Below are 18,093 nucleotides of genomic sequence, written 5' to 3' on the forward strand. Positions count from 1 at the left end.
GGCAGTCATCAGTGGAAAGATGGTACTTAAGTCATGAGGCTGTATGCTGTCATGAAGGGAACAAGTATAGATAAAGACATGAACAGGTACAAGGGCTGAGCCCAATGATGCTGTGGTGTGTAGAGGTCAGGGATATGAGGATAAACTGGTTGAGAAAACTGAAAAGAAGCAGTCAGTAATATGTATAGAAAATCAGGAGAATGTGGTATCTGGAAACCAAAAGAAGAAATTGTTTTAAGGAAAAGGGAATGATCAACTATGTCAAATCCTGCTAAGTTAAATGAGAGCTGGGAATGGACCAGTGATTTTAGCAACCTGGAGGTCCCATGCAACCTTCACAAGAAGTATTGTGTTATTATTATTTTTCTGCTTCTCCCTTTAGACATACACCTGATAGCTGGGTCTGTATAAAACAGTAGTAAACTAGGAACAGAGGAAAAATTCCTCAACTTGACAAAAAATATATATATCTACAAAAAAACTACAGCTAACATTGTACTTAATGGTAAGAAACTTGAAGATTTCCCACCAAAAATCAGGAATAAGGCAAAGATGCCCCCTCTCACCACTGCTTTTCAACATCAAACTGGAAGTCCTAGCTAATGCAGTAAGACAAGAAAAAGAAATCAAAGATATAGAGATTGGGATGGAAGAAAATAGTAAAGACCTGAGATGGATAGCTCCAGAGAAAAGCACATATCCCCTTCCAAGTAGAATCCCAAGTGAGCATCTAGTCAAGCACAAGTTCCCCCAGGCACAGATGAGTAGGACAAATCATTTCACTCTCTAGAATAGAAAAGGCAAACATCTGTCTCTGGGTCCTGAAATACCTGCGATATTGATTAACAACGATAATGATATCCAGTGACTTAGAACTTTTCATTTCCTACCCAGATGCTTATTGCTTGGTGTCTCTCCCTCCTAACCAAAGATTCATCAATAATGCAAGGAACCTGCATAGGCAGGACTATAGATCAGCCCTAATGTGTATTTTGGGGGCTCAAAATTATGTGGTTAACTTTCCACACAGATACATGGCCAAATCATACATAATTTTGGCCTCAAACTATGCCACAAAAGTATTGGTTGGTAGAAGTCCTCAAGATTAATCTCCCCCCAACACCAGGAGGACAGAGACCATTTTTTTATCTCTGTACCCTCGGCACCAAGCACATTACCTGAGAGAGAGTAACTGGTAATTGTCAAATGAATAAATGAACGTATGAATGAATGGCTCTCCTTTGAGTGTCTTGAATCAGACATGTATCTACACTACCCCAAATGAGCTTTAGTGACAATTCAATTTTTATGTAAACAGTCAAATCAGATCATAGAGGTTAGATAAAACACTGCAAAATGTTTTTGGACTGTTTAATCCATCTACAGGAATGCAACAAACTGTATTCTCACCATATCATTTCTTACTTAGAGCTATGAAAAGCCTGCCTGTCTTCTGCACACCCCCATCTATTGAGGGGGTTATCTGTATAGCTGCAGCCTCTTGCTGGAGCAGTTACCATCCTAACTTGCTGGTGGTTAGCCACACTTACTGTGGAAAGCCTATTGGATTTATGACCAAAGCAAATTAAGGTCCCCATAATACGGCTGGGCCCGTGAGCCATGGCCGCTGGGCCTGCACGTCCGGAGTCTGTGCTCCACAACGGGAGAGGCCACAACAGTGAGAGGCCCGCGTACCATAAATATATATATATATATACATGTGGGGCACAGAAGGGATGCTGCCTGGGATAGAGATACACCTTGGCAGTCATCAGTGGAAAGATGGTACTTAAGTCATGAGGCTGTATGCTGTCATGAAGGGAACAAGTATAGATAAAGACATGAACAGGTACAAGGGCTGAGCCCAATGATGCTGTGGTGTGTAGAGGTCAGGGATATGAGGATAAACTGGTTGAGAAAACTGAAAAGAAGCAGTCAGTAATATGTATAGAAAATCAGGAGAATGTGGTATCTGGAAACCAAAAGAAGAAATTGTTTTAAGGAAAAGGGAATGATCAACTATGTCAAATCCTGCTAAGTTAAATGAGAGCTGGGAATGGACCAGTGATTTTAGCAACCTGGAGGTCCCATGCAACCTTCACAAGAAGTATTGTGTTATTATTATTTTTCTGCTTCTCCCTTTAGACATACACCTGATAGCTGGGTCTGTATAAAACAGTAGTAAACTAGGAACAGAGGAAAAATTCCTCAACTTGACAAAAAATATATATATCTACAAAAAAACTACAGCTAACATTGTACTTAATGGTAAGAAACTTGAAGATTTCCCACCAAAAATCAGGAATAAGGCAAAGATGCCCCCTCTCACCACTGCTTTTCAACATCAAACTGGAAGTCCTAGCTAATGCAGTAAGACAAGAAAAAGAAATCAAAGATATAGAGATTGGGATGGAAGAAAATAGTAAAGACCTGAGATGGATAGCTCCAGAGAAAAGCACATATCCCCTTCCAAGTAGAATCCCAAGTGAGCATCTAGTCAAGCACAAGTTCCCCCAGGCACAGATGAGTAGGACAAATCATTTCACTCTCTAGAATAGAAAAGGCAAACATCTGTCTCTGGGTCCTGAAATACCTGCGATATTGATTAACAACGATAATGATATCCAGTGACTTAGAACTTTTCATTTCCTACCCAGATGCTTATTGCTTGGTGTCTCTCCCTCCTAACCAAAGATTCATCAATAATGCAAGGAACCTGCATAGGCAGGACTATAGATCAGCCCTAATGTGTATTTTGGGGGCTCAAAATTATGTGGTTAACTTTCCACACAGATACATGGCCAAATCATACATAATTTTGGCCTCAAACTATGCCACAAAAGTATTGGTTGGTAGAAGTCCTCAAGATTAATCTCCCCCCAACACCAGGAGGACAGAGACCATTTTTTTATCTCTGTACCCTCGGCACCAAGCACATTACCTGAGAGAGAGTAACTGGTAATTGTCAAATGAATAAATGAACGTATGAATGAATGGCTCTCCTTTGAGTGTCTTGAATCAGACATGTATCTACACTACCCCAAATGAGCTTTAGTGACAATTCAATTTTTATGTAAACAGTCAAATCAGATCATAGAGGTTAGATAAAACACTGCAAAATGTTTTTGGACTGTTTAATCCATCTACAGGAATGCAACAAACTGTATTCTCACCATATCATTTCTTACTTAGAGCTATGAAAAGCCTGCCTGTCTTCTGCACACCCCCATCTATTGAGGGGGTTATCTGTATAGCTGCAGCCTCTTGCTGGAGCAGTTACCATCCTAACTTGCTGGTGGTTAGCCACACTTACTGTGGAAAGCCTATTGGATTTATGACCAAAGCAAATTAAGGTCCCCATAATGGCAATAGTGGTGGACTTGTGGAAAAAGTAGGACCATAATGTTTACGAGTTTATATGTTTTTAATGTTTATAGGTTTGATGTTATGGCCCTGATTCTGAGGAAAATAGGTGTGTCTGAGATTAACTCATTGTGAAGGAGGTTACAGGCTGGAAGATTTTCTGCTAACTACCCAAGCTCATAAATGCTTCCAAATGGCTTTTTCCATTTTTATGGGGCCAATCCTCAGATCCCCACACACATAAAAGTGCTTAGAGGAATCCACTGGCCTCAGAGGGCCTCCCAGCTCCAGCTCCCCCTGCTCTGCAGTCGCTGCTTGCCTCTCACCCAGGACACCGTCACATCTTGCCGCTCTGACACAGTCAGCTCTGGTCGCCATGTGGGCAGCTTCAGCTCTTGCTCAGCAATGCCCCCCCAGAACCTGAACCACTTCCGGGCCAGCTCTGTCTCCTGCAGGAGTGGGCCCCGCTTCCAGGGTCTTAGCAGCTTTGGCAGTCGGAGTGTCACCCCGGAGAGTAGCTGTGTGCCCTCGGCCCATCCGCTACGGAGTTGGCCTCGGTTCTGGCAGTGGGATGGCCTTTGGCTCTGGTGATGGGAGTGGCGCTGGTCTGGGGTTTGGAGCCGGCAGTGGCCTCGGCTATGGCTTTGGCGGCCCTGGCTTTGGCTACCAAGTTGGAGGAGCTGGAGTGCCAGCAGCCCCGTCCATCACGGCAGTGACTGTTAACCAGAGCCTGCTGACCCACCTCAGCCTGGAGATTGACCCTAATGCCCAGAGGGTGAAGAAGGATGAGAAGGAGCAAACTGAGACCCTCAACAACAAATTCGCCTCCTTCATCGACAAGGTACTTGTGACAGCTCAACCTCTGGGTCTGGGATGACGCGAGCTAAATGCACTGAGATGTTCTCTCCCTTAAGAAGAACTGGTCCAGACCTAGGGCATCGACCTTGACCCCAGATCCTTCAGGCACCAGCCAGAGACATGGCAGTATGATTTCTGGGTCACGCTGCTGTGGAGCCAGGACGAGCCCGAGGAAGCGCTGCATAGAGGGATAGATGAAGACGGTGGTGTCTTCTGGGGGAAGGAGGAACATCCAGCCAAATCTGAAGGCATCTGAACAAACTAAGACCTACCACCTAGTCACTTAGGAATATCTCCCTAACAGGGTAGAAACACTAACACCTCCACCAGGTGTTGGCTGGTACAGGTTTAAGAGGTCTTATCCTTTGAGATCCTCATGCTCTCTTTGAAGTTTCCATGGTTTCTAAGGCTGAGTGGCCACACCTATTCAGGCTTAAAGAAATGGAGAATGGAGTTGAGTAATTTTTGTACAAAGCAAAGAATTCTACCCCTCCCCCACCTGGGATATCCAGATTCAGCTGAGTCCCCTAGATTGAGGGAAACAGTAGGGAATGACCACTGCTGGTCACTGGTCTTCAGGCTGATGAGAGGAACAGGGAGGTGGAACTGACACAGCCCCAAACCCCAGACCGTGTCTCCATGAAGTGGGGATGCTCTATTGTGTCTGAGATTGGAAACTCACCTCTGCGAGCTTCATTTCACTCCGAAATGAGGGGTTGGAGCAAATGGCCTCTATGTTCCCCTCCAGCTCTATAAGTCTCAGCTGATGGAATTTCTGAGGTGATGGGTATATGAATTATGACCTGAGAATTCCCACCTCCTAATACCACATCCCAGCCCCATGTACTTTACTCTGCTCCTCATTCCCTGCTAGGGATGGCTGAAATCAGTTTTCAGATATAGGCAAACCCCATCTCAGGTAGAATCGATCTCCAACTTTCCAGTGAACCAGCCCTCACCTTTCTCAGAGGGTTGAAAGGGAAATGGTTGAAGAGCTTTGGTTCCAAAGCTTCTGTTTGTAGATAAGCCTGGTTGAGCACGAGGAGGGGTTGTAGACCTGCTCTGCCAGATTCTACCGAGTTAGAGGAGGAGCTAAATTCAACAGAAGGGGGAACGATGTCACCACAGGTTTAAGTCACCTCTGGCCATCTGAGCAACGTTGACATACAGGTAACTATATCAAGCACTCCAATTGCCATGTCTTTGCCCCTGTGGATTTAGGTGCGGTTCCTGGAACAGCAGAATAAGCTCCTAGAGACCAAGTGGAACTTCCTCCAAGAGCAGAAATATGCCAGGAGCAACCCGGAGCCCCTCTTCGAGAACTACATCACCAGCCTGCAGAGACAGCTGGACGTAGTGAACAGCGAACGGGCCCGGCTGGAGGCTAAGGGGAACAACATGCAGGATGTCCCTGAGGGTTTCAAGAAGAAGTGAGTGGCTGCCGGACTGCACTGACCTAGGATGGGCACGGGCTGGTCCCCAAAGCAGCAGCCAAGCTTGGATGAGAGCTGCCGGAAGGATCAGGGTTGAATGCTGGTTTCGATTCCCAGCCTGAAGACAGGGGTGGGGATGTGATATGTATGAGAGGAGGAGGCCCTCCATGGGTCCTGAGGAGAAAGGAGACTTGGAATTGGGCATGGTTGTCCCTAATCCTGCCTGTGAGCATGGGTGAGTTGACCCCAGAAAAAGAAATTCTCTGGTTTTGAGAACAGTGCCTACGTCCAGCCACAAATAAGGTCCTACTTCCTCTAAGTGCAATGACCCTAAGGCTTTTCCAGCAGAGGAGCAAAGGTCCAGGTTTTCAGACCCCACATCCAATTTGAGAAAGTAAAAGGGATTTGGAGAAACCAAGGGCTGTGGACTCATAAAAGGTCTTAAAGATGGGACAGAGTGGATGAAAACATGCAGATGGCAACAGGGAGCCAGGCTCCTGGACGGAGCAGAGAGGTCACAAGAGGTGATAACTGGGGAGCTGGGAGTAATCGGCTCTCAGTTCAGAGTGAGAACTCACCCTCTTCATCCTTATCATCCGCGTATGAAGAGGAGGTGGGACCCCTGGCCAACGCTGAGAATGAGTTTGTGGCTCTGAAGAAGGTAAAAGGAGAGCAACAGGCCCAGGCAAACTTCTCCTCCAGACAGACAAACGTTCTCGCAACTCCAGGACACTGCCCGGGCAGCCCTGTGAACACTTACACACAGTGGACCCCCTAAGGTCACAACCGCTTCCCTTCGAAGTTCCGATTTGGCCTCCAGTGACTTAGAATTGGGTCTTCAAGAGAGCAGAGGTCTGAAGGGATGACATCTGAAAAGTCTTGGATTGTCTAGACTCTTCTTGCCTCTAAATAAGCATCAGAAAATGTCCAGCATCCCTGGGGGTTTCATGCTATATAAGAGAGAAGAAAAAGAGTCACTAAGCTGTATTTCCACCCAATGACTTTCCCATCTGTCCCACTTGGCCTGGCCCTGTGGGAACTGGCCTGGTGTTCCCACCCACCTCCAGAGCCTGCCAAGGTGGGGAGGTTAAACAGTGTGCAAGTAATGAGCATTTTGTCCTTCTCTCTTTGATACAGGATGTGGATACAGCTTTCTCAAAAAAGTCTGATCTAGAGGCCAACGTGGATACCTTAACTCAGGATATCAACTTCCTGAAAACCCTATACATGGCGGTAAGTGGTCATCCCCTCTGAGCTATCCAAGGAGCTCAGTGTGTGGTCTGGACTCCCTGGGGGATTCACTGGACTAGAGTATTTTCTAACCTTTGGTATCATACATCTCTCCTCCCATCAAATCTATATCCTCTATATGTTGATGTATGTACAAGTGGAGAAGGTAAGGGGAGCAGGCTTCTCAGCAGCCTGACTCAGATCTACGAATCAACTCCTTGGATCCATGAGCCAACTTCTTGTTGACCAATCTAAAGACTGGGGTCTAGGAATGTCACTTCCTATCTACTGATGAGAAGACCCTGGAAAACTGATTTTCTAGGAGATGTAAGAAAAATTGTGTTACCTAATTAGTCAAATGAACTAGCGATCTTTTGCTTCTGTTTGGTCTGGAACGGTCCCAATCAGAGCTAAATGGCTGGCTCTGAGTGGAAAGGCTGAAGAAAGCTCCCTCTGGGGCCCTCACCTTGCAGGCCAGTTCCCAGCCCTCCCCCAGCCCCACGCCTGGTTCTATTAAGAACTTGGGATATAGGAATTCCTAGACCACCATGTTCTAAAATATTGTCAGCTCTCAGTGATCCAGACTGGCACAGCCACTGTGTGGATAAGCCAAAGAAAGTTTAAGCTTTAGCATGGTCTCACTCCTCTCTGCCAAGTCCTTAGGCCCCCATGGTTTTAATAGTCACCTAAGAAGTTAAGATGTTAAAGGAACGTCTCCTAGTATATAACAAGGGTTTAAAGTCAGACTGAAACGGTTCTGGGCCACCTCTTTTTCTTTGCTTTTGGTTTGGACGATCTGCCCCATTGCTTTGCTCTGAACAAACAAGCAATGCTCTCTCCTCCGGCTCCGCATCCTGGGGACCCTGTGGCAGAGCCCTGGTCACTGACGGGACTCTGAGCCCATCTGTCTCGCTGATCCTACAACACAGGAAATCCAGTTGCTGCAGTCACACATCTCTGAGACATCAGTCATCGTGAAGATAGACAACAGCCGGGACCTGAACTTTGATGGGATCATCGCCGATATCAAGGCCCAGTATGAAGAGATTGCCAGGCGCAGTCGGGCTGATGCAGAGGCCTGGTACCAGACCAAGGTGGGCAGGAGGGCGCTGGGGAAAGGGTGCAGGCAGCCCTGGGGTCAGACTCATGGATGACAAAGTGGGCTGTGATCTTGACCCAATCTTCAAGCCCTCGGAATACCCCTTTCTCCCCCACCCGCCAGTATGAGGAGATGCAGGTGACTGCTGGCCAACACTGTGACAACCTGCGTAACACTCGGGATGAGATCAATGAGCTGACCCACCTGATCCAGAGGCTGAAGGCAGAGATCGAGCACGCCAAGGCTCAGGTGAGCGAAAGAAAGGAGAAAAAGCCCCACAGGGAGGACAGGCAGGGCCCCAAGCTCTGGGGAGCCCAAGTCTGAAGATGTGGGGGAGGCCACCAGGACCCAGAAACATAGGAATAAGAGAATTAGTCCAGGAAGACTTCCTGGGGGAGGAAAATGTGGAACCAGGGAAAGAGTCTCCCACGTAGAAGGAAAGACCTGGGGCTGACTTAGAGGGGAATGTGAGGCAGAAAGAATGACTTTGCTCTCTGGACCCCACTGGTTTAGAGCAGCAGAAATCAGTCAGTGCAAAATCAGTGAGGATAGAAATGGAAGATAAGCAATGTTCTGCTCCCTGGTGACGTCAAACTACAGGATGACAATCCCTGGGAACGCATCCTCCACAGGCTCCATCCCATGCTATGTGCTCACTCACAGGGGGCAGAGTTTCTAGTCTGACCTGAGGATCCCCTAGTCCCTGCCAAAGCCCACCTGCAAACTGCCCTCCCCCCAGCACCACAAGCTGGAGACCGCTGTGGCCGAGGCAGAGCAGTGGGGCGAGGCAGCCCTCAGCGACGCCAAGTGCAAGCTGGCGGAGCTGGAGGCTGCCCTGCAGCAGGCCAAGCAGGACATGGCACGGCAGCTGAAGGAGTACCAGGAGGTGACGAATGTCAAGCTGGCCCTGGACATCGAGGTCGCCACCTATAAGCGCCTGCTGGAAGGCGAGGAGAGCCACTAAGTGCTCTCAGTGCAGCAGGTGGGAGTGGGGTCAGACTTCCGGCTTCTAGAAAGACTAAGTGGGGGAGGGAACTACGTGAAGAATTGCTGAAATGGGCACTCTCTAGGGGTAACTATTTTTTCTGCAAACCTTAGGCGGGTTGCCCTTGGCAGGGGTTTAGAAGATGGCTCTAGATCTGTGCCTCTCAGTGCAAGCCTGTGGACGGGCTGTACCAGAATCACAGGGAGTTCTGCTTGATTGGTTAGCTTGTTTTAAAATAAGAAAGAAAAAAAAGAAGAAGACATTCCCTCAAATATTTTGATTCAATAGTTTTGGGGCAGGGATTAGGAACGTGTCATTTTTCAAAGCTCCCTGATGCTTGTGCAGCCAAGGGTGAGAACCACTGGTCCACTGAGCCCTCTGATAGCACCTAGGTTTTCAGGGAATGACACCTTGTGAACTTGTTTCTTTCTCTCTCCAGGATCTATGAAGGTGTTGGACCAGTAGACATATGTAAGAACCTTCAGTCTTTTCCTCTTCACACATTTCTCTCCTGGGGCCCTTCAAATGTCCTTTAAACTCAAGCCCACATTGGGGTCAGGAGCCCATGGCCAGACTGGCCATGACAGCCAGGGGAGCAGGGACCATCTGGCCCCTAAACTGAGAGCATCCCTTTAGCTGAGGTCTGAGACACCCCCAGAGCCTTCCTCCCCGGAGCTAAGCAATCACAAAGGTTTGCAGGGCCTGGTACGTGGGAGAGGGTTCCAGAAGAGAGTCAGTCTTTTTGCTTTAGGTGGTCTTGTCCTTCGAGGGCAAAGACCAGAGGAGGAATGGAAAGGTCTATGCCAGGGAGTTCCCTCCCCTCCTGATGGCAGGGGATGGCGAGGCTAAACGCAAGTCCCCTTGCTGCTGCTGCGGCTACAGCCACCAAACAAAGCGCTCAAGACCTGTGCTGGGCTCTGCAGGGTAGGGACACAAAGAAGGTGAGACCCAGCCCCTCCTCTCCAGAATTATAACCTTCTTGAGATGGGTCCTATCCACCGTCACCCTAATCCTCAAAACCCCGGGGGGAGGAATAGGCATGCACAATCCCCTTTTACTCCATCAGAGAAAATACAGGACATGCCAGAAATCACAAAGGTAGTCAGTGGCACGGCCAGAATTCAAACCCAGATTTCTGATCCAAAAGCGCAAATATACACAGCTGTGTATGCTAAACCGGGTGGGTCACAGATGGCAGGAAGGATTCTGGTGAGAGGAGAAGGATGATAGGGAGGCCGTCCACCCTGGGGGCTGGTCTAAGCAAGGTTTAATCAGATTAGCGTCCTGGGTCATGGAGGTGTGCCCAGTGAAGACCAGAGGGCTAGAGAGCAGAGCCATCAGTGGGTCAGGAGGAACGAAGGACTACCTTTTTTTTTTTTTTTTTTTTTTTGCGGTACGCGGGTCTCTCACCGTTGTGGCCTCTCCCGCTGCGGAGCACAGGCTCCGGACGCGCAGGCCCAGTGGCCACGGCTCACGGGCCCAGCCGCTCCGCGGCATGCGGGATCTTCCCAGACTGGGGCACGAACCCGCGTCCCCTGCATCGGCAGGCGGACTCTCAACCACTGCGCCACCAGGGGAGCCCAGGACTACCTTTCTGATGGGCAATGTGGGGACCGCCAAGGAGCATGATATCATTGGAAGAGAGAAGCCCTGTGGCTTCATAGAAGCTACTGACGCAGCTGCTGGGTAATCCAGATCACTACCCACCTCACTCAACCCAACCTGACTTTGGCCGTATATAAATGGTGGTGGGCTTATGGCTATAGGCCAACACCTGGGGAACTGGCTGAATTCTTCCATTTTAGTCCGAATGTTTGACTTCAGTGGAGTCACAGTCTTTGAGACACCCAGACAAGAGAAGGGAAAAGTGGGTACTGACTATGTAGACAGTAGGAACTACTCGGACCCAGGCCACTTCCCCTGCTGCCACCGCCCGTCCCTCCCCCCACCCCCAGTGGGAGGTGGAGGATGAGGCAGCCTCACTGAGGGTTTCATCCTCCCACAGCGGTGAGCAGTTCCCGGGGCGGCCTGGTGTGCGGGGCCCAAGCCTCTGGTCACCACCTGCAGCCTCTCCCGCGGCGGGGTCACCATCTCGGGCCGCAGCAGCAACCGGTCCAGCGGCTTCTGGAGCTCGAATGTGGGCGGGGCCCAGGTCGTGGGCGGTGGGGACCCGCTGAGCGCGGGCTTCCGGGGAGGGGAGCTCCGTGCTTGTGGGCGAGACCTGCACCCCCAGCGTCCCCTGCCTGCTGCCCACTGAGGGCGGCTTCAGCAGCCGCGGTTCCAGCGTCCACTTCGTGTCCACCACCACCTCGAACCGAGCGCCGGCCAGCCACCGACCAGGGAGAACCATCTCCACGGCTCTGCTTCTGTCCCCAAAGTGCCCGGACTCTGGGCCGAGGGCGCTCTAGGTACCCATCCTGCCAAGAAGCCAAGGGCTGCTCTGCCTGGCCTGTGTCCTCTGGGGGGATTTTTTTCACCACCTAGACGCTCCATCCGCAGCCCCAGTGGACTGGCCTCTCCCTGACTCCCAGTTTCCTTCCTTTGGGTCACTCCTCACCACCCAGCCCAAAGACCTCAAGAAATGCAGATTCAATGCAATTACAAAAATCAGCATGTTGGTCCTAGCTTTGGATTAACTTAGAGAATGGAGAGCTGGCTGTCCACACAGCAGGTGTCCTCAGCCACTGTCCTCTGCTTCCCTCCCCTTCCTTTCCCTGGCAGGAGAAGGTCCTTTCCTTCTCTTCCTGACCCAGAAGGATCCACCGTTGTTGGTGGGCCAAGGGATCCCTGAGTCCCCAGAGATGGTTCTTCTCCGAGTGGCATAGATCCTAGCTGCTTCTCTTCCTGGGGTGCTGGTGTAACCCTGGCATGTGAGTCCACGAGGTGGGTGGGTGCTGGTAGAGAGATGGACCCTGCAACACTCCACGCCCCTGCTGGTGGTGTGAGGGAGGCCCAACTCTGTTCACTGCAGGGGGGTTTATGTCTGCACGCTCCAGGGAGGCCTGGGCTGGGATGGGTGCCTGTCTGTACTGCTCTTTGTGTTGCTGGGATTTCAATAAACTTGCCAAGCTAGCATCACTAGGACTCTGGCCTTTCCTTCCCAATCACACTGGGGATGGGGGAGCTTGCCTCCTAGACTCCACTAGCCCACCCCCCTGGGGACTTGCCAAGGGCAGAGGCTGGTGTCCTGGGACAGGGGAGGTACTGAGGAAAGAGCGCTCAGGCCCCTCCCTGGAGGGGCTCACAACTCAGCAAGGGAGACGAGACATATAGCAAAAGCTCTGAAAACAAATGCCACTTCTCTCCACGCATTGCCCTCCAGCCTCCTCCCTACCAGGGCGAAATCCTTCACTTGTTCCCCAAGTCCCACCCTGCCCCCAGTTCCTCTGGGATCATTGCAGGGGCCAAGAGACCCAACCATGTGTTTAGTGGGTTGGAACTTTCAGTCCACCCTCCCCAACCTCCAGGGAGGGAAGCAGGGTTGGAGGTTGAATCAATCAATCAATCCTGACTATGTAATGAAGCCTCCATAAAAACCCCACGAGGACTGGGGGATTCAGAGAGTTTCTGCATTGGTGAACATGTGGAGGAGTGGCACACGTGGAGAGAACGTGGATGCTCTGCACCCTTCCCCCATACCTTGCCCTATACATCTCTTCCATCTGGCTGTTCCTGAGTTATATCTTTTTATAATAAACTGGTAATCTAGTAAGTAAAATGTTTCCCTGAGTTCTGTGAGCCACTCTAGCAAATTAATCAAAGCCAAGGAGAAGTCTTTGAAACTTTCAATCTATAGCCGGTTGGTCAAAAGTCCAGGTGACAGCCTGGGTTTGCAACTGGCAACTAAAGCAGGGTTGGGGGTGGGCAGTCTTGTAGGACTGAACCCTTGACCTGTGGAATCTGATGCTATCTCCAGGTAGATAGTGTCAGAATTGAGTTGAACTGTGGGACACCAGCTGCTTATTGGTACAAGAAACCCCATGCACACACACACACGCACACAAACACATCGGAACTGTGACCAGAACTCTTAACGTGTGTCTTGTGCAACCACAGAGGACCTCACACCATAGAAAGTCCCCACACATGGTTTAATGACTCTTGTCATCATCTTGAATTCCTTAATAATTTTTAACAAGGGGCCCTGCATTTTTATTTTACATTAAGCCCCACAATCTGTGTAGCCAGTCCTACCTGAATAGCTGTATTTCTACTAAAAGAATTGAACATGTAGTTTAAAATCTTCCAAAAAAGAAAACTTCAGGCCCAAATACCTTCCCTGGTGCGTTCTACCAAATATTTAAGGAAAAATTCAACCCAGATTCTTCCAGAAAACATAAGAGGAGGGAAAACTTCCCAACTCCTTTTATGAGACCAGCATTACCCTGATACCAAAACCAAGCAAAGAAATAATAAGAAAAGAAAAACTACAGGTCAGTATCTGTCATGAAACTAAATATAAAAATCTTCAGGGGCTCCCCTGGTGGCGCAGTGGTTGAGAGTCCGCCTGCCGATGCAGGGGACAAGGGTTCGTGCCCCGGTCCGGGAGGATCCCACGTGCTGCAGAGCGGCTGGGCCCGTGAGCCATGGCCGCTGAGCCTGCGCGTCCGGAGCCTGTGCTCCGCAACGGGAGAGGCCACAGCAGTGAGAGGCCCACGTACCGCCAAAAAAAAAAAAAAAAAAAAAAAAATCTTCAAAAAAAAATTAATTAAAAAAGTGATGGAGTGATGAATGGGAAATAAATTTTTCTGAGCCTTTGTGTTTCTAAGAATGTCTGTATTATATCTTCATATTTGACAGTTCAGTTCCAGGCTGAAAATTATTTTCCTAAGAATGTTAAAGGCTATACTGCATTTTTTTGTGTTTGTGTATGTGTGTGTTTTGTTTTGATTTGTTTTGTTTTTTGTCTTCCTAGTGTTGCTGAAGAGAAATCTTATTCAGATTTCTTATTCTCTTGTGGGTGACCCACTTTAATTTGGACCTTTTTTTTCTGGAAGTTTTTAGGCTTTCCTTTTTATCCTTGGTATCTGAAATTTCACAATGATGGATGTGTCTAGGTCTGGGTCTTTATTCATTTGTCCCTGTCAGCACTAGTGGATCCTTACCCAAAAAAAAAAAAAAAAAAAAAAAAATCTTCAACAAAATATTAGTAAATTGAATACAGCAACAAATAAAAGATAACACATCATCGAGTTTATCCTAAGAATGCAAGACTGGTTCAACTTTCAAAAACCTATTAATGTAATTCATGACAGCAACAGACTGAAAAGGAAAAATCATATGATTATCTTAATAGATACACTAAATGATTTGACAAAATTCAACCTCCAGTCATGATAAAAACTCTCAGCAAACTAGGAATAGATGAGAACTTCCTTGACCTAAATGACATCCAATAGATAAATAAATAAATAACAAAGCAACATCCTACAGCTAACAACATACTTAATGGTGAAAGGCTGAATGATTTCTGCTGTAAGACTGGGAAAAGATAACGGTATCTGTTCACACCACCCTTGGTCAGTATTACACAAGCTGGCCTAGCCAGTGAACTAAGGCAAGAAGAAGAAATAAAAGTCATATGGTTTGGAAAGGAAGAAATAAAACTCTTTCTATTTTCAGAAGACATAATTTTCTATTTAGAAAACCCCAAGGAATCTTTTTTCTAAAACCTACTAGAACTAATAAATGAGTTTAGTAAGATTATGGGACGTGAGTTCAATATACAAAAACTAATTGCATTTCTATAAAAGCAAAGAACAGTTGGAAATTAAAACATTTTAAAGTATTTTTAACATTTACAATAGCACCCAAAAAGTGAAATACCTAAGTATCAGCCTTTAAAAAGGATCTGTATGCTAAAAACTATAAAACAATAATGAAAGAAATCAAAGAGGACCTAAATAAATTGAGATACATACTATGTTCATGAATTGGAAGATTCAATATTGCTAAGACATTGATTCTCCCCCAAAGATGGCATAAGGTTCAAACCTGTGGACTCACAGACCCCGGTTCAAATCCCAGGCTCTCTACTTAAAATAGCTGTGTGGCCAAAATAATAATAGGCAAGAATAATACTTATAGATTGAACTGAGAAGAGTTTCAAGTGTGTTTTGTGTTTTGACTTTTTCAACAATCTTAGGCAGTAGGCACTTTAAGAATTTCCCTCTTGACAGATGACAAAATCAAGGCCCAGGGGTCAAAGCAGAGGCATTCTGACTCCAAAACTCACACTCATCACCACCATGCTGTTCTGTCGGTCACAAGCTCACTAAGCCTCTTGCCTCACCTGTAAAATGGAAAATAGCTCCTATTTCAAAGATTTTTAGCACATAGCCTGGCACATGGTGATGCACAGCAAACCGCTGCTACTGTTTTGATGGTGATGGTGGTGGTGGTTCTAGTTTTACTACTAATGGAGAAGAGCTGTGTTCAGCAGCTCAGCCACTCCAGGACCAAACAAGGGTGGATACCGAGGTGTCAGCGGACTGTTTCCATCGTCTGCACCGAAGCCCCAGCTCTGATCCGCAGGCAGGCGGCTCCCTAGCCTTTCCAGCTCCGGCAACCAGGACTGAGCCGCTGCGGGGCTGCCTGTGGGGCTTTGCTGCCCTCTGCTGGCCACCAACTTCCCTGGAGACACCGCACCAGGGCATTTTCAAAGCACTCCCGCAACAGGATTTTGTGGAGGGAGAGGGGAGTTTTTTGTTTCGTTTTTTTTTCCTTTTTTTTTTAAATCAATTTCCCTAAGTTTTTTTTTTTAATTGACGTATAGTTGATTTACAATATCGTGTTAGTTTCAGGTGTACAGCACAGAGACTCATTTCTATATACATATACAAATATATATATAAATATTCCTTTTCAGATTATTTTCCCTTATAGTTTATTACAAAACATTGAGTACAGTTCCCTGTGCTATGAGAGGGGAGTCTTTTAAAAAGAAATTGTTTTCTCCAAAACTGTGTTTAGGACACAAACATTGCAACACTGAATAGCAACTTTAGGAAAAGAAATCCCCCCCCTCACTCACCAGCCCAGCACGGCACTGTTTTCACCATCCTGTGTCTCTGTCAGCCTGTGTTCCCACAGATGCTCAGAAAACCACAGGCTTGAATCAGGAAAGAGCCATGGAGGGCTCTGAGCGCCATGGTTCTCAAACTAAGTGTGCTTCTCAGGACTCAAGGGCCAGAGTTTCCCATCAGTGGCATTTAACGCCACACATAAAATATTTAAAGTATCCAAGACATCCATTCATTTACACAGTCATTCAGTCAGCAAGTATTTACTGGGCACTTACTCTATCCCCAACACTGTTCCAAGTGCTTGGGAACCATCAATGAACAAGATGGACAAAAATCCTGCTTCCATGGAGTTTATTTTGGGTGAGAGGAAAGACTGATAATCATCAAGAAATAGAACCAACAGGCCAATTATAGGGTGTGCTAGAAGGTGTTAAGTGTTATGGAAAAAAAAAATAGATCAGAGCAGGATAAGCTGGTTGGAGAACGCTCTGGGAGGGAGAAGGGAGGTTGCCATTTTTAAAAGAAATGCCAGAGAAGCCTGTTTGAGTAGTGACGTTTGGGCAAAGAGCCACAGGAGGCAACAGAGCGGGCCATGTGGCGGAGGGAACAGCATTCAGGGCAGAAGGGCCAGTCAGTGCAAAGGCCCTGAGTCAGGAGTGGTCCAGGTGTGTCTGAGGAGCAGAGGGAGGCCGGTGTGGGTGACGAGAGCAAGGGGATGAGGTGAGAACTGTAACAACAGGGACAGGCGGTGCATCATTAGGACTTTTTTTTCTTTCTTTTTTTACTTTGAGTGAAATGGAGAATTATCGGGGCATTTGAGCAGAGGAGTGACACAGCTCAGTGTCTTAAGGGGATCACTGGAGTGGGGGTGGGCAGGGCAAGCAGAGACCAGCATGTCCATCTTTTTTTTTTTAAATAAATTTATTTATTTATTTTTGGCTGCTGTTGGGTCTTAATTGCTGTGCGCGGGCCCTCTCTAGTTGTGGCAAGCAGGGACTACTTTTCCTTGCTGCTCGCGCCGGCTCAGCAGCTGTGGCTCGTGGGCTCCAGAGCTCAGGCTCAGTAGTTGTGGCTCGCGGATTCTAGAGCGCAGGCTCAGTAGTTGTGGTGCATGGGCCCAGCCGCTCCGCAGCACGTGGGATCCTCCCAGACCAGGGCCCGAACCCGTGTCCCCTGCACCGGCAGGCGGGCTCCCAACCACTGCATCACCAGAGAAGCCCCATCATGTCCATCTTATCTGTTTGTATAGCTGGTTAGATAGACAGACAGACAGACAGACAGACAGATAGATAGGTAGACAGGCAGGTTTATATAGCTGTTTTCCTCCTAAGATTTAGGGAAATGGTTCTACTGCTAAAGAAGAAGAGAAGGAGATGAAGGAAGAGAAGACGAGGGAGGGGAAGGGAGGGGGAGGAGGTAGAGGAGGAGGAGAGGAAGAAAATTTCAAAACCATTAATATGGTCCAATTTTGAAATTTGAGGCTCTGTATTTACTGAGCATCTGCTCTGGCCCAGAATAGCCACAGGAAACAGCAAAGCCATGAGAGAAAGCTGCCTGCAGGAAGGCATGTGGACAGGGTTCGGGAGGAGAGTCTAGAGTTTCTGGCAGGGAAGCCCATGAGAGGAAAGATGGGGTGGCCCAGGGAGCGGCTTTGCCAGCTGGATGAGGGGCCCAGCCCCAGATGCGCTTGGGAGGGTCCAGTGTTCATCCAACGCCTCTCTGCTGCTCTGACCTCACTCCTCTCACATAGGGTCTCTGAGTCACACCCGAGTCTTGCAAAAGCCAGAGGAAGTGTCACGGGGCTAAAAGACCCTTCAAGAACTGTGTCCCAGCATCGGGAGGTGGCGTAGATCTGGACGCATAATAAAATTGTGGAAAAGACCGGCAGAGATGAGGGGAGATGCCCAACTTGCATGAACTGTGTGGACAGCTACCAAGGCCCTGATCAGGACAGGCCCATGGGAGCTCTCAGGGTCAATCCCAGAGAACTAGTCAGCCGGGTCAACAGGCAGCTCTAAGGACACGTAGGGCAAGACGAGAAGGTATCAGCGCTCTCCCATCTTTGGACAAATCCAGGAAGCCCTCCTAGGAGCAGGGGGA

The 18,093-nt window shown here is 48.1% G+C and overlaps 1 protein-coding gene across 1 annotated transcript; it reads left to right on the top strand.

Annotated features, from left to right (window-relative positions):
- Nucleotides 1-3,362: 3,362 nt before the first annotated feature.
- On the top strand, nt 3,363-11,376 carry KRT84 (keratin 84). Its single transcript, XM_024736407.1, is given in 13 exon segments — nt 3,363-3,391; nt 3,672-3,863; nt 3,865-4,204; nt 5,443-5,651; nt 6,255-6,315; nt 6,792-6,887; nt 7,814-7,978; nt 8,107-8,232; nt 8,723-8,938; nt 9,403-9,439; nt 10,974-11,005; nt 11,007-11,165; nt 11,167-11,376. Coding segments are annotated over 13 exon segments (1,872 nt in total).
- Nucleotides 11,377-18,093: the final 6,717 nt, after the last annotated feature.

This window comes from Neophocaena asiaeorientalis, unplaced genomic scaffold, assembly GCF_003031525.2.
Source record: "Neophocaena asiaeorientalis asiaeorientalis breed wild unplaced genomic scaffold, Neophocaena_asiaeorientalis_V1.1 scaffold134, whole genome shotgun sequence".
Taxonomy (NCBI): domain Eukaryota; kingdom Metazoa; phylum Chordata; class Mammalia; order Artiodactyla; family Phocoenidae; genus Neophocaena; species Neophocaena asiaeorientalis.